We start from the raw sequence: 16,942 nt of genomic DNA, 5'->3' as shown, positions 1-16,942 counted from the left end.
GACCAAATTATAAAAATTAAAAAAGAAGCCAATTTAGAGTAATAAATGGTACTTGGTTTAATGATAATGATATGATATCTTAATAATGGTGCTTAGTTTAATGGTACTTAGCCAATTTAGAGTAATAAATGGTACTTAGTTTAATGGTACTTGTTCGGTTGAACTATTCTATAAATGGTTTCTTTAAATGGAAATTAATTTAATGATAATGATATCTTAATAATGGTACTTAGTTTAATTATAATGATATCTTACTTAGTTTAATTATAATGATATCTTTATTCTTGCTTATATATATTTTTATTACAAATAAATTATTAATGTGGATTAACAAATTAGAATTTCTTTAAGTGGAAAAAAAAGGAAACAAATTGGAATTTCTTAAATTCAGCATTTAGCCTATCGTTCTAATAGCCGATGATCATAAGTTTTTTTTAATATTAAGCCCATATTGTACTAGAAGCCCAGCCCATGATGGAGGCTTGATTGATATATATATATATATATATATATACACGATGGAAAGCTTGACATGAAAGACAGATAGCCTCAGCTTCGCTCGCGCACACGCAATTTGAGATTGACGATTAGGATCTGAACGCTTTCGACATGGCCGATAGGGAAGACGACGATAGAGATAGGGAGTTTCCCAAGAAATTGGCTGATTCTTCTTCCTCTTCAAATGGTGGAGTGGTAGATGATGACAGCAAGTATGCGAATCCGCAACCGTCGATGAACTCGTCTCCATCTCCACAGCAAGCGAAGGTGCCGCGCAAGAACAAGAAGACTCCAGCCGAGAAGGAACTCTCCCTCCGAAAGTACTTCGACACTGTTGGACCATCCGAGGTATTTTCTTTTCTTTTTTCTTTTTTTTTTTTTTTAAAAATAATTCTTGCACTTTTCTTTTTTTTTTTTTTTTTTTTGGGCTTTATTTGCGATTAAAATTGCTTTTGGCTTTTGCTTTTCTGTTAGCTACTTGTGGTTCATGTTTTCTACTTTGTCTTGTTGCGCCTTTTTGTTGTTGTTGTTGTTGTTCATGTTTTCTACTTTGTCTTGTTGCGCCTTGTTGTTGTTGTTGTTGTTGTTGTTTGTGATGGAAATTGCTGGCACATTTGCTTCGTTGTGATGGACATTGATATTAACTTGGAATTTGCGATTGATTTTTGCTCTGTGTTGGTAGTTTTGGGTTTTTGTTTTGTCTCAGTTGATTTTGTTTACATTTTTTGTTTTTTGTTTGTTATAGAAATTGCTTTTAGGCTTTGCATTTTTGATTGGTGTTGATTTGTGGCTTTGTTTGTTCATATATAGGGATTTGATTCGGTGGTTGATTCGGATTCGGATTCTGATATGTTGGGTGACATTAGGCCAGACTCTATGGATGATGAAGAGGTAATAGAAGCTGCAAAGTTTGCTGTTAATGAGCACAACAAGACGTTGGAGAAGCAAAATCATCTAATCTTTGAAAGGGTAATGAAAGTGAACACTCAAGTGGTAGTTGGATTTATGCTTTATATGACTCTGGAGGTAAAGGAAAGGCAGGGGAACGAGAACGAGGAGAGATCATTTTACGAAGCTAAAGTCTATCTTGGCATAAATCGTCACATAGCCCTGGAATTCTTAAGGCCTGCTATTCACTTTAAGGGTTAGAGTCATATAAGTTTAGGTAATGGTTGTGATCGTTATTTTCTTTGTTTTCTGAAATGAGTGCTTTGTTAATTTCAGTCAGTTAATTCTCTTATTTGTGGTTATGGTGATTGTTGAGCTGTGAATGCCAGTTTGGTTCAGTTTGGTTTTGTTGCATAAGAATTTTTGGAAAGACGTGGTGTCCATATAAAACTTTTTCTATTTTCTATTGGCTTTTAGCCAGACAGATATGACTGTCTAGGGTTGTTGATACTTAAAATCGACCTGGCCATTGACACTAGAAAATTAATAAAGGATAAGTTATACAAGCAGGTTAGCTAGATAGACATGATTGGCTAGGCTCATTGACACTAGAAAGGGGCTGGCTAGGTTAGTGATACTAGAAAATGGTACTGGCTAGGTTCGTTTACACTAAGATTAAGGAAGGATAATACCCCAAAGAATTGAAGATTTTCTCGGCCTATATAAGAAGAAAAAATAAAATAAAATCCTCTATGCTCCTTGAGTATTGCACTGAGCGATTGGATGCGCTAGTGGGTGCTTTTGCTTTTGGTCTTGAGAACCATGTACATATCGGATTAATCTTGTACATATTCCAACAGTATCCATGCCCTTATAAATTCGACATATTTTTTTATCCCCTGTGAATTGTCCTGCAAATTATAATGGGAGATTATGACATGAATATTGAATATGAAGCGAAAATTAATTAGAATTATAGGTACAATTAACAATTTTAACTATTACAATTTAAAAAAAAAAGAAAATGAAAAAAAAAAAACCTTATTTTTCTATAGCATAATTATAAATTGCCAATAAAGCATGGAGTAAATTTAGCATCTCGTCAAACCGACTTTTTAATTTGGGGGACACGTAGGCATACAAGTATGGCCAATATTTGACATATTCTAAAACGAATATGACACTGGAGCATCCAACGTAACTGCCATGGTCAAGTATTGTGACACTGGAGCATCCAACGTAACGGGTATTGGCATGCACAATGGTTATCACCACCATAACCCCTTTCATTTCTAAAATGTTAATTGCTGTCATTTTTTTTTTTTCCTAGAAAAGCTCAACCGTATTATTATTCATATTCAAATTTTTAGACATTTCCACTTGAAGCAACTATTTATTGTCCGTTAAATATACGATCATGATTTTAACTATATTGTTCATGGATTTTTTGCACTTAATTATTTCATTAGAAAAATGAAATTAACTTTATCTAATTATATATTATGACTTTTGAAATAACTTTAGATATGATAAATATTTGCGTGGCTTTTTGAATTAATTTTGGATAATTTTGTCTAGATTATGTGTCTGTTGATTAAATCATATGCATAATCAAATATGAAGGTTAACGCACTTATATATATAGCAAAATAATATTTGTACATTTTTTCTTTCCGAAAATGAAATTTAGCTTTTTTGAAGTTGCTAAAAAAAAATACACTAAAAATAATAAAAAAGACACTGTGAATTATGCATTTTATTTTAGTTTTGTTTATATAAAAAATATATTATGATATTATTAATTAAAACGATTGAACAACATAAAAGTAAAGTAAATTACTTACACCAGCCCTTATATACATAGTACATACTTTGCGTTATTTGATAAACTCATCCTTCCTTTTCCATTCCTGGTTTCACACAAAAACACGTATAATAATTAAACAATATGGACTCTCTTTCTCTCTAAACAAACAAAAGTATACAAAATTAATATTGTGTTGAATAATTTCCTATATAGTGTTTTACAGGTCTAAAAATCTCTAAAGCCTTTTTTTTTTAGGCCAAGATAAACCTTAGGACAATCCCCATAAAACTTAATCAATTATTTTATTTTTATATATAAAAAAGAAATTCGCATGTTAATTGCACTTTCATAGAAAATAAAAACTGTACAAATATTAACATATGCTTCTTTAAATAAGGTTTATAGCAAGGTTCAAAAAATCGATATCGATAGAAATATCGAGAATTTAAAATATGAAAATTTTTATAAAATATCAGAAAATATCGAATATCGATAAGAATTTATAAAAAAATGATGAAAATTTATTTTAAAAAATGAAAATTTTTATTGAAATTTTAGAATTAGTTTATTTAATCCATCATTTATCAAATTGATTATAAAATTTACTAAAATATTGAATAAATGTTATATTTTTCTTAGTAAATTGATTTATAATAAAAATTAATGACCATATATGAATAATTATTAATAAAAATATATCAAAAAAATATATATATGATAAAATTATTTATTAACTAAAATATATAAAACGATTATTTCAATTACGTTGTAGTTTATAAATGTCGTCTTATACCATATAAAACTTCTAGATGGTTGAAAATCATCGGTTTCTTTTTCATTTTGATTTTGAGATGTGAAATGTGAAAAGTAGTTATGAAAACATGTATTCCTCTGATAGTTTTGCATATAATTATTAATATGTCAACTATATGGATTTTGCATTATTAGTTGACTATGTGCATAACTACTACTCTCTAACGATTGAGTTTAAGATAGTACCCATGAATTGCTACTTGATGACATTCCATAAATATTCATTAAATAAGGGTTATGAAAATAACTTCCAGCCCTCATAGATCCAAAATACATAGAAATCGAATCTTTTTCTTGTTGTGACATCTCCATTATATATTTTTCTTTTTCAACAGTACCGAATCCTTAACCTGCATCTCTACTCCCATGATCTTCATCTTGTGTTGCATGTGTGTACTATTGTTTACCAGTAAATGGGTTTAATCCAACTTCTTGACTTGGTGATTCCTTTTGGCCACTACCTTTTTTAATTTCTAATTCAGATAATTTATTGAAGTTATCTTCATCATCACTGGAGCTAAAGTGACTACTAAGAGTCTCAAATTGTGAATATGTACCACTTGATGTAGCTAAAACACTAGTAGTTTTAGTTGGCTCTTTCATAAGCCTTTAAAATGAATCACCACTACTAGAATTTACTTCTTCAGCAATCACTTTTTGAACATTTATTCCTTCTTTTTCAGCTTGTTGAGCAATCTTTGGATCATGATTCTCTTCATGATCATCTAAATGAACATCTCTAATCTATCGGTACATTTGGTTGCCCTCTTCATCATCATCTTCCATTATAATTTCAAATATAATTGTTGGATCCAAGTCTTGACGATTTTCTTTTTCAGCTTCCATATCCCTGAACTTGAGTTTCATATTTTAATAACAATAGACTAGTTTTGCTTATATCACTAAATACCTAAAAAGCAATTAAAGGGTAAAAAAAGTTATCAATGAAGTTAATTTGATAAAAAAATTTACTAAATATCAATAATATTTATGAATCTTTTTTAAAAAAATTAAAAAATTCCATGGATATTTTTGAAATTTTAAGGAAATTTCTGAAATTTCCATGGAGATTATAGATTTTCTAACCAAATTATTAAGGATTTGATGTGAATATTTTATGGAAATTTCCATGGAAATTTTGGCGAAATTTTAGAAATTTCCATAGATATTATAGAAATTTTATCAATTTACATTTCGAATCTAAATTTTATTTGACCCCTTCAAAAAATGAAAATATCGAGAAAATTTTATAAAAATATCGAATATTTTAAGCCTTGGTTTATAGGATATTGCTCGTTTGCCATGATTTATGGGTGATATTCATAATAATAAAAGAATGTTATATATATAAATATATATATTAAATAAAAAAATTAGTAATTTGTCAAAAAAAATTTAGTTATATATATATACATATATAGAATACGGACTAATCAGCATGCGGACCACACTTATATCGATGTTTTTTTTCCAAAAAGCTTCGGTTTTGCTGTGTACGTTTTTTGCAAAGACATACGTTTTTTTTTTCAAAATACATCGGTTTAAATGTAGTTTGCATGCGGATCGGTCTGCACCGAAGAACTACTTTGTATATATATATATATATATATAACTAGGGCGTTGGTTTAGCAGAAAAATTGAATAGAATTGGATTATCGTCATGTCTTCAGTGGATGCTGACTGCGTAAAGTAAGGAAGTTATCGGTGGCAGTGATAAGTAAATCATCGTCATCATCGTCATTGGAGACGACTGGGTCCAATGGCCATGGAGAAAGAAAAAGTACTCTTTTGCCGAGCGAGAAATAGCCGAACGAATCTACTATCACACTGTTGAGGAATCTGAGGTATTATTGATTATTATTTTAATTTACGTTTTCAGTTTAATTTTAATCACATTCCTTGTCACACTAACAAATTAAATTTATCTAAATTAATAAAATAATTATTATTGTTCAAATCAAATATTTCTAACACTGCATTTTAATTAATTAATTAATTAATTTTTTTTTTGGGTATCATATTATATATAGGGATTTGATTCGGTGCCAAATTTGGATTTAGATTGTGATCTAATGGGTGACATTAGGCCATATTCTGTGAATAAAGAGGCAATAAAAGCTGCATATTTTGCTATCAAAGAGTATAACAAGAAATTATTGGATGATGAAGGAGAGGGTGGTGGTAATTGTCTAATCTTTAAAAAGATAGTAAAGGTGAATATGCAACTTGTAGCTGGACTTATGCTCTATATGACTCTAGAGGCAAGGAAGAGGAGTGAATTTAAGACATCCTTTTACGAAGCTAAAGTTTATCTTGGAATAAAAGATCATATAGATTTAGAACTCTTTAGGCCTGCGATGCATTATAATTAAGGGTTCATAAGGGTGTTATAATTTATGTTTTGTGTTTGTTTCCATTGCATTGGACTACAGAAGATACATATATAAGGGGCATGTAACGTCCCTCGTCATCTTATTAGTCAAACCACAAAGTATATCTTTCGGCATGGCATTTGAAATTATTTCCAAATTAATTATTTACTTTACATTTATATGTAAATGATGTATCAGCATTATATAGTATGTATTTAGCATCAACATCAGGGAATATATCAAACACAAGCAGCAGTTGTAGAAAAACTTCAAGGCATTTTTTCTTATTTTCTATGCATAATTAATAAAACAATAATTAAAATCATAAATGCAAACGGTCGTAAAACAGGATTTAAGCCCACATGCTTGACATTCAAGCTTATAAGCTATAGTGGGGCATGTAGACATGCCACTCTGGACCATAATCGGCATGTCCCAACGAGTATCGGGTATTGTAAATCTACAGACGAAGAAGTCATCGGAGAGACAGCTTTAGATGAAGACTTATTGGCATGAACAAGAGTTACCAAAATTATGCTTGATATAATCATCACAACCACAAAATTTCCAAATTTTTTGGATCTTAAAATGAAAAGTTCAAATAAAATGCACTTAATGTACAAAACCTCTATTTACCATGCATGAACTGTTTAGCCGTATATGGCTTTTAAAAACGATGAGATACTAATAAATATTTATCTGTATTTAATAATATTCTTAAAAAAAAAAAAAATGGTCTTTTACGGGAATGACTGGCTACTTTTTTTTTTTGATAAATAGAGTGGCTTTCGAATGAGCTTGAGGTTTCATACATATATCAAGCTGATTTGGGTAAAGATTCACCAATGATACACGTATATTCATATTTGTGAACAGTCCATGTGGTAAGTTTTTCGTACAACTTTTTAACCTTTTTTAATAAAAAAGTATAAAAAAAACAAATAGACCTGAGTTGGAATTCGGTCAGATGAAAGTAATAAATATAGGGGCTTTTGCAGGTACTAATTAATATTTACTGTTTCACATTTAAAATGTACGGACTAAAAATAAAAACTAAAGATCAAAGAACTCTTTCTGGGAGGAAACAAAAATCAAAGAATTTGAGTAATTAATCAAACAAGAAACCGTTATTTATGTTTTCCCTTAGTACTTTTCCTTTATTTTCTCACCAACGAAACAAGGAGTAAATTATTCTCAATACTTTTCCTTTATTTTCTCACCAACCAAACAAGGAGTAAAAATTATTCTCCCCCACAACCCCACCCAAAAAAAAAAAAAAAAAGAAAAGGCTTAGGCAACAGAAAAACAATTATATAGTATAATTATCTTAAATGGCAGATAAGGGAACAAATTTAGCGTTTTGACAAACCAACTTTTCGGGTTAATGAACACATGGCATTTACAAATACAGCGATTATCCAGCACACTTTTAAACAAATAGAACACCAGATCGTCGAACAAAATTCCCACGGCAGAGTCAAATTGATAAAAATTTGGTGGAGAAGAAGATTGAAAAAGTAGGGAAGAAGAATTAACCTTCCATTTACGATGGCATCATTGGCATGCACAAGATTTCAACCAAACTGCCGTTTATATATACAGAATTAACCTTCCGTTTATTATGCATGGATTGTTTTTACGTATTTCACAAGAAAATACACTTAATTTACTCTAGCATGAATAAAAGTGCCTTTTCAATCACGGTAATTTGGTTGAGGTTGGTTATGTGTCTCTTTTGATCTCAATCACAAGTAATTAATTGTAGAAACTACATTATAATTTCGAGCATTTGATTGTAATGTAATTTTATTTATTTATTTTTTAAAATTCTATTGACATATAATTGCTTCCAAATATAGCCGTTTCTTTACAGAGGTTGAGCATTAAAATGAACCAACCTGGTGGGGGAGGAAAAAATTGTAACAGCGTGCTGCTTCTTCCAGCCAAGCAAATTGAGATGATCCATCATGTCAGGCATAAATGGAGTTTTTCTGGGTCCAAATAAGACTGCTTTTTGAATTAAAGAAATCCTGCTGGCAATACAATTAATGGGGAAAAAAACAATTAATCAGCCAAATTTTCATATAAGCTAAATGATATGACAAAAGAATATTAAACATACAAAGGTATATTATGACATAATACATCTTGGAAGGTCCAAATCTGAACTTAACAGCCATCCAACCAGCATTTGCTGCTCATCCTGTTTGCCAAATTTACCAAATTCTGAAACAGGGGAAATGAAAAGATGCAACATTTTATCAAATGTTTGGGGAAAAGAAATCAAACTGACAGTAACATAACTGGTAAAATACCTGATTCTTCTTCAGCGCAAATTTGGATTCAACTTTGATGATTCCAGATATCAAATCTTGGTGATTCCTCTTTAACATATGTTACTTCTTCAGCTCCACTTTTAGAATTCAATCATTGAGCACTGACCTTAGGCTCTAATTAAAATGTTTTAAGCTTTCCAGTTTGAAGGTAATTTTTATAAAGCTCCATCCTTCTTCAGCAGGAAATTGGAAACTGTGCATTGCTGCAATTACAACTTCCCCAATATGCTGCTTTGTTATTGTCCAATCCAGTCCAGCCCCGTCACCTTAAACATCAAACTGAAACTTATCATTTCTTTGACTTTGATAGTAAAATTTTAACATCCCAAAGAACATACATAGATTTCAAATGGATTTAAGTATCATTATCATGCAAAAAAACTGAAATAAAACAAAAACCGAAAGTCTATAAAAAGAGAAACGCAAATGTAGCAATCTTAACCACGCATAGAAATGCACCAACCTCTTAACTGGTTTTAACAGATGCTTGACCCAGGTGGACTTCCCAAATCTATATTTTATGGTCACCTTCAAGATCGCACCTATCTTCTCCCATCATTATTCTCCTACACTGGTGTAAAGTTTATTATTATTAATATTTAGAATATTGTAGCATTGCAACAAACTGACACGCATGCAAGATATTTAATTCATAAGATAGATACATTTTGACAGATTTCTAAGAACACGTAAATGTTGAACATCTAGTTTACTTTAAAATTAGCTTGACTATGCTATCATTCATAATGCCCAAATTCATGATCCAAATAGAAATATACCTCCATAAACTAGTAATGATGGAAGTTAAACGATCACAAAGTTCATGCCATGCTGAAGTTGAAATTAAAAAATACCTTGTGCAGTCATATCATAAGATTTTGAACTGTACAACTTGTTCATCCATAATGCTCACCGAAGTCCAACAAAAGTTGAGATTCAATATTGAGATACATTAAAAAAAAAATAAAAAAAAAAAAATAAAAAAAAAAAATTAGGGAATGCAAAAGTGGAAAGCATTTATTGCTGCCAAAGGACTAACTCTCAAGACATGGAATAAATTAACGAAACCAAAGCTTTTTGAGAAAAAAAATCTCCTTCAATGCTATCTCAAGCAAACCTTAAAACTCTTAAAGAAGCTTAAAGCCAAAGCCAATACATCACTCTATGCAAAAGTCAACAGCCGCTACTGTTGCTTTAACTCTTTCTATGAGAGTATAAAACTCTACAATATGTCATGATTTTCAATGAACTTTAACTCTAGAATCATCTATAAAACAGAAACAATAAAAACTATTTAGGAATTCCTATTGATGAAAGGTAACTAACATCACAAATATCAGCAATCATGCCTTACCCATTACCCTTGAATGAAGGTTCAAGAACCTACGACGCTTTAAACAATGTTGATAAACAAATTATTCAAAGAGATTTCAGAACTAGGCCATTAAAAAGACCTAAAAAGTAATATAATCATGAGGGAGATAACATGAACTGGTTTTCAACCTACATATTCATCAGAAAAAAATAATCCCTATTGCTTGAATTAACCCATTAAACCATGAAATTACAAAAATTAGTGCTAGCGAAACGAAGTGCTCAATCATAATATTTTACAAATTGATGTGATAGTTTATATTGCAAAATGAGCTTGTTATTGCTTTCCATAACACATAATGCATGCCCAAACTCATGGGGGGTTGTGGTGGTCTGATATACATGAACATTGCTGACCTAATGAGGTATATAACATCAGTCTAGAAGACTGTCAAACTCTAAATCCAAATAGCACTTAACCATTGAAAATGAAAAACTTAAATATGAGAGATTTCACTAAAAGAATCAGATAACATCAGACCCAGGGAAGCAGCCATCATCTAGAAAAATAGCATAAGCATAATACTGAGATGATGACCCTATCACAGTTTATGTGGTTTGTCAGTAGTAGGACTGAAAAATGACTAGCACTAAGGACATCCACATGAATAAATGGTCAAAGTTATACATGAACTACAGAGGCTAATAGAACAACAGACATGAATTTATTGAAAGAATCTTACTACAAGGGATCAACTGACGTCCAAGTTCTAGGATCATCAAGAGATGGCAAGCTGCTTTCTGTACTATGGTCTACAATTAGCACACCTACAAGAAAAGTAGGCATTGTTCCACATAAATTAACTCTACTCCACAATATAAAAAGATCATGGGCTAAAAAAATCAGACAATAAATTAGTATAACTAGTGATAAGGATGTTAGACAAAAAGTAAAAACCAACCTCTAAAGAGTTTGTTAGATCATTCTTTATCTGTGTTTTCTGTGTGCTGATGGCACCCATCAACTAGTGTTGTATATGTTACTTCATCCAAAGCAAGACCTACGTTGGACATATCATCACAAACTTCAAAAGCTTCATTTATCTTCCTATCCTTGCAAAATCCATTTGTCAAGACATTATAAGTGACAGTATCAGGGACAATTCCATTTTTTTTCATCTCTTCCAGAAGCTTAGTTGCTTCTTCCATATTTCCCAGTTTACAATACCCGTCAATAATGACAGTGTAGGTAATTTTATTAGCTTTTATACCATATGAAGACATCTCAATCAAGACATTCTTCACTTTACCCATTTCTCCTAGCTTACAATAACCACCAATTAGTGCAGTGTAGCAAACAACATTTGGCAACAAACCATCCTTTTTCATCTCATCAAGTAGGCTCTTCGCATCTTCAACACAGCCAATACTGCTCATTCCTTGTATTAGTGAAGAATATGTGGCACAAGTTGGTCGAATACCATTGTCTCTCATGTCATCACGAAGTCTAAAGGCTGCCTCCATATTCCCAGTTCTACAGTACCCTTTAATTAATGAATTATAAACAACAGTATTTAGCTCCATGTTTTTAGACACCATCTCATTAAATAGCTTTTCAGCCTCACTGATTCTGTCAGCTTTACAATACCCATCTATCATCAGCCCATATGTATAGACATCAGGAACTAGTCCATTTTCTTTGCACTCATCCCAAAGCTTAACTGCATCATCTACCTTGCCCATTTTACAAAGACCGTTCATTAGCAAATTGTATGTATAACTATCTGGTCGAATTCCTTGCTTCAACATCTCTTCCCTGAGCTTAAAACCTTCCTCTACCTTTCCCTCGTTGCAACACCCCTTAATAAGTGTATTGTATGATATCTTATCCAGCACAAAACCCCTCTCAAGCATTGCTTTAAGCTGCCTGACAGCCTCTTCCATGTTATGTGCTTCAAAAATTCCATGAATTAGAGCATTTGAGGTAGCAGTGTTGGCTGCAAACCCCTTCTCCCACAGTGTAAACCAAAGTTCAATTGCTTCAGAAAGCTTTCCATCTCTACAGAGCCCACTCACCAACAAGGTCAGCAAGGTATCAGTAGGCCTAAAGTTTCTTGTTAACATTTTCCTAGTGAATAGTAGAGCAGAACTAAACCTAGAATTCATGCATAACCAGTGAATGACTGAAAAACAAATACCCTGGTTTATGGGTAGCTTCCTAGATAAAATCTCCTCAAAAACTTTCTCAGCATGCTCAAATTGATTATTTTTGCGGAAACCCACTAGAAGAGAATTAAGAACAACTGAATTAGGAGTTATCCCCTTGGATAACATATCATCCCTTGCCTTTAGTGCCTCACTGATATTTCCCATCCTACAAAACTCATCAACCAGTTTGTTATAGACAGCCTCGTTTGGGACAAACCCCATACTGTACATTTCCTTCAAAACATAATTTGCTTTATCAGGTTTCTCCAACTTAATTAAATCATTTATAAGACCACTATATGTTATGAGACTTGGTTTTACATTTTTTTCTACCATCTTATCTTTAAACTGGAACGCCTCAGCTAATCTCCCACTTTTGCACAGACCATGAATAATATTATTGTATGTAACAACATTTGGAGTCACACCCAGCTCCTCCATTTCCAGGAACAAACCAATAGCATCTTCAATCTTCCCTCCTTTACAAAATGCACTGATCGCAGTTGTAAATAAGTAAACATCAGGAGTTATACATTTATGAATTACTTCAAATACTTCGTAACTCTTTTGAAATTCATTCTCCTTCACCAAACTGCTTAACAAAAAATTGCAAGTCTTCAAAGATGGAAACAATCTTCTACTTGCCAATAACATAAAAACATCAACAGCATAAGAAAAACCCATATTCTTAAATTGGGTACAGTAAACATGTATCAACAGATCGAAAACCTTAAACCCAAGGTTCTTCTCCAACACCACATTCAATTCAGACATAGCATTGGCTATCTGAATATGACGACTTTCATTCTTATTCGAGCACAAAGTATTAACTTTCCCATCAACCAAACGTATCAAAAGCAATCTGGCAGCCGGCAAAAGATTAGAAGCAGCAAGCAAACCGATCAAAAGACAATAGGACCTCATGGTAAAACGAAATTGGAAAGACTGAGATGCAATATGAAAAAATTGTAGACCCGTTTTTGGGTTCACATTGGACCAAATGGAGAAGAAAAAAGCATCAAAATCACGAGCGGACAAATGGGGTATGATTGATTTACAATTAGAATAATCTAAATAAGGCTTTGAAAGAACAGAGGATAGAAGCTTGTGCAAACCGTGATCAGAAGAACAAGAAGAAGAACAAGTCTCTGGCTGGTTGAGGAAACGGAATGCCGTTGGCGTTGGCGTTGGCGTTGCCGTTGGTGTTGGCGTCGGCGGCGGAGGCTGAGGCTGAGGCTGAGACTGAGGATGTTCTTGCGCGTGTTGGGCGGTGGATGTCACGCAGGTCATGGGGCGCGTGATGGGTGGGTAGAAGAGAGGGTTGGGCAGGGATTTGGAGATTGGGAACCTTCTCAAATCCATTGTTGTTGCGTTGCAGCCGAAGCTGAGTATTGGCGCTCCAGTGCGCCTATAAAGTTTGCTCTTTTCGTTTTCGAAGCCCCGTCTCTATGCTCTTCTTTCTTTCTTTTTCCTCAAAACCCAACTTTTTTTTTTTTTTTTTCCAATTTTGATGGACCTCAAAACCACGCTATACACGTATACCAATTCTCTCTTCAATTCGTTTTTCTTGTGATGTGTAACTCTGTGGTACTCAAAATAAACATAACAAAAAAAAATAAAAATAATAATTATAAAAACAAAAAACGAACTAATACTTGTCAAATTGTTTGCCAAGAATTATTTATTATACACTGTTTAATAGTATGGAGAAGTCCGTTCATATGACAAAAATAAAAATAAAAATTCAGCTCATTAGGTGAATTTATGATCATAGCTTTTGTTTTAAATTAAATTGATATGAAGTGGAATATTGTTCGTGCTTTTCTCCTTTTAACATTTTTTTTATAAAATTTGCTTTCGATAATTTTAATTTAGACATTTATTGCACATAAGTGAGAGTTAGTTTTTATCAAATTCTAAAGGGAAGTAGCATTTATATATTTATTTTAATAATAAAATTATTGAGAATGCATTTTTTAAATTTTAAATTCGATGAAATTTTACTAAAATCTTTTTTTCTTTAATTTTACTTGTATTTCTACTAAAAAAATTCTAAATGAATAAAAAAAAATTGAAGATTATAGTTGATACTAAATTGCTTTAAAACAAAGTAAAATTGAAAATTGATATTATGTATGTTTGGTAGAGGTATTGTTTTGTCCAAAAAAAGTCTAAAATAAAATGTATTAATAAGTTATGCCTTGCTACACCAGCCAAAAAAAAAAAAAAGGGGTTGTACCTTGCTATCAAAATAAATCCAACATTGCAATCAAGGCTCACATGAAAAGATTTTCCTTTTCTTTTTTTCTTTTTTTTTTCTTTTTTTTTTCTTTTTTTAAAAAGACATATATAATAAAAGATGGAAAAGCTACCGTATGCGAGTTCTCAAACTAGAAGAGGGCCAAGTTTACATTTGGGTATACTTGAAATTGAAAATGAGAATTTGGACCAATGGTCTAGAAATAACAATAGCTGAGACTAGGGCCTACGGTACTGCAAGTTCTCTACTGGATGAAGCCCAAGTTTACATTTGGGTCTAGTTGTAATTGAAAATTGGAATTTGGACCAACGGCCTATGGATTTAATCGATGAAACAAGTATAATTTAGACTAAGGCCTACCATTTGTGAGTTCTCTAACTGGTTGAGGCCCAGGTTTTCATTTGGGTCTAGTTGTAATTGAAAATTGGAATTTGGACCAACGGCCTGTGGATTTAATCGATGAAACAAGTATAAGGGAAATTTGGCCCAATACTCCTTTTAAAAAGGCTATGAGGATTTCTACCCACTTGTTTAAGAAATTTTTTGTTTTGCCCTTTTGTTTTTCAATATTTCTAAACTACCCTTGATATAAAAAACAAATCAAATGAAAAGGTTTTTTTTTTTTTTTTTTTCTTTTTTTACTTCCCTTCTATCCACTCCTTCAAAAATCTTCCCCAAAAACGCCATAGTTGGCTTTTCTCTTCTTTTTGCTCACCTTTCCCCCAAAACCCAGAGCCGACTTTTCTCTTCTCCTTCTTCACCCTGCCCCCAAAAACCCCAAATTTAGGATTAAGGTTGGAGTTTTCAAATTTTCATCTTCTTCATCCCTATAAGAAATTATTCACGATCATGTACATGATTCTGCTGTCTCTAGTATTAGTATTGTGTCCGAGGGAACCCTTGATCTTGATGAGGTAAATAATTTATATATTATACAGTACATACGTTGTATATTAGTTGAATGCATGTGCTGGGGATACATTGATAAATTGTTCTAACAAATAAAGAATGCCTTATTGAAAAAAAAGAAGAAGAAGAAGTTAGCTCTTATGTTCAGCTAGTAAAAGTATTAGTCTTCAAAGTGTGAGAAAACAAGTACATAGGAGCCTAATTATTTAGTCAATTTCAAAACAGAATAAGGCCAGCCCAACGCAAATTAGAGATAGCCCTCAAATAGTAATTGAGACTACGGCCTACGGTATTGTGAGTTCTCTAACTGGATGAGTATTGAGACTACGGCCTACGGTCTAGGAATAAGAGTAATTGAGACTTCGGCCTACGGTATTGTGAGTTCTCTAACTGGATGAGGCCCACGTTTACATTTGGGTCTAGTTGTAATTAAAAATTGGAATTTGGACCAACCGCCTGTGGCTTTAATTGATGAAACATGTATAATTTAGACTAAGGCCTACCGTTTGTGAGTTCTCTAACTAGATGAGGCCCAAGTTTACATTTGATCTGAAATTGAAAATTGGAATTTGCATGGCCTTTAATGGGTTTAAATGAAGAAATCATGTTTTATTAAAAGTTGATATAATCTAAAAATTTTAAAATTATTAGAAGTTGATATAATCTAAATTGTTTTCTGAAAAAAAAAAAAAGAAATTGGAAATTGGAAATACTGAAATGCAAAATGGAAAAAATGAAGACCCGTTTTTGAGTTCACAATGGACCAAATGGAGAAGAAAAGATCATCAAAATTAGAGGTGGCAATCCAGGTCATGATACGGCGACACGACTCGAAAACGATGCGAAATAAATGGGTTTGGGTTTATCATAAATGGGTTCGAGTCATAATCAGATCAATCCATTTAACACGATTATTAATCGTGTCATTTTCGGGTTAACCCATTTAACTCGAAATTGACCTGCTATGACCCATTTAAATTTAATTTTAAATTATAATTTTAGCCATAATATATTATTTAACAAGTAAAAAATATTATAAATTAAAAAACTTTATAAAAGTAATATTTTTATTATTAATTTTTTAAAGACAAATTTTTAAAAGTAATTTTTATTATTAATAGGTTAATTTTCAATAAATAGGTTAATTTTTAGGTTAACAGATCAATATTCAGGTTAATAGATTAACAGGTCAATATGATCTGTTAAAGTAATCATATTAAACGGGTCGTATCGGGTTAATCTGTTTATAAACGGGTTGGGTTAGTGTTTTAGATACCTGACGCAAATAATAAACAGGTCGGGTTAGGATTGAGCATTTTTGACACGATTATTAAACAGGTCGACACGAACCCGATTCGTGAACACAAATTGCCACCCCTAATCAAAATCATGAGGGGATGAATTGGATACTATTGATTTACAATTAGAAGAATCTAAATAAGGCTTTGAAAGAATAGAGGATAGAAGCTTGAGCAAACCAAAATCAAGTCTCTGACTGGTTGAGGAAATGGAATGGTGTTGCAGCTACCGTTGCCGT

The 16,942-nt window shown here is 32.1% G+C and overlaps 2 protein-coding genes across 8 annotated transcripts; one reads left to right on the top strand and one right to left on the bottom strand.

The window, feature by feature from the left end:
- Nucleotides 1-535: 535 nt before the first annotated feature.
- Nucleotides 536-1,870, top strand: LOC107410376 (uncharacterized). The gene is made up of 2 exons (XM_016017802.4): nt 536-846; nt 1,309-1,870. The coding sequence occupies exons 1-2, from the start codon at nt 610-612 to the stop codon at nt 1,645-1,647; spliced, it is 576 nt and encodes a 191-aa protein (XP_015873288.3). The 5' UTR covers nt 536-609; the 3' UTR covers nt 1,648-1,870.
- A 6,296-nt stretch (nt 1,871-8,166) lies between these two features.
- On the bottom strand, nt 8,167-13,771 carry LOC107410369 (pentatricopeptide repeat-containing protein At4g19440, chloroplastic). 7 transcript variants are annotated; one of them, XM_016017796.4, is made up of 6 exons: nt 10,991-13,771; nt 10,772-10,856; nt 9,178-9,285; nt 8,694-8,993; nt 8,501-8,604; nt 8,167-8,411 (listed from the first exon to the last, which is right to left on the bottom strand). In XM_016017796.4, exon 1 carries the CDS (start codon nt 13,596-13,598, stop codon nt 11,010-11,012), a length of 2,589 nt encoding a protein of 862 aa, XP_015873282.1. In that variant the 5' UTR covers nt 13,599-13,771; the 3' UTR covers nt 8,167-8,411; nt 8,501-8,604; nt 8,694-8,993; nt 9,178-9,285; nt 10,772-10,856; nt 10,991-11,009. The 7 variants fall into 7 exon arrangements, with proteins under 7 accessions (XP_015873282.1, XP_015873276.1, XP_015873280.1 ...); XM_016017790.4 differs by having other exon boundaries at nt 8,694-8,980; XM_016017794.4 differs by having other exon boundaries at nt 8,167-8,408; nt 8,694-8,980.
- Nucleotides 13,772-16,942: the final 3,171 nt, after the last annotated feature.

This window comes from Ziziphus jujuba, chromosome 10, assembly GCF_031755915.1.
Source record: "Ziziphus jujuba cultivar Dongzao chromosome 10, ASM3175591v1".
Classification (NCBI taxonomy): Eukaryota; Viridiplantae; Streptophyta; class Magnoliopsida; order Rosales; family Rhamnaceae; genus Ziziphus; species Ziziphus jujuba.
This window is presented reverse-complemented; position numbering and strand designations above follow the sequence as displayed.

Excerpts from the sequence above, each read along its gene's own strand:
- LOC107410369 (XM_016017796.4), bottom strand. The coding sequence starts at position 13,598 with ATGGATTTGAGAAGGTTCCCAATCTCCAAATCCCTGCCCAACCCTCTC.
- LOC107410376 (XM_016017802.4), top strand. The coding sequence starts at position 610 with ATGGCCGATAGGGAAGACGACGATAGAGATAGGGAGTTTCCCAAGAAA. Across the intron at positions 847-1,308 it reads ACACTGTTGGACCATCCGAG|GGATTTGATTCGGTGGTTGA; the intron begins GTATTTTCTTTT and ends GTTCATATATAG.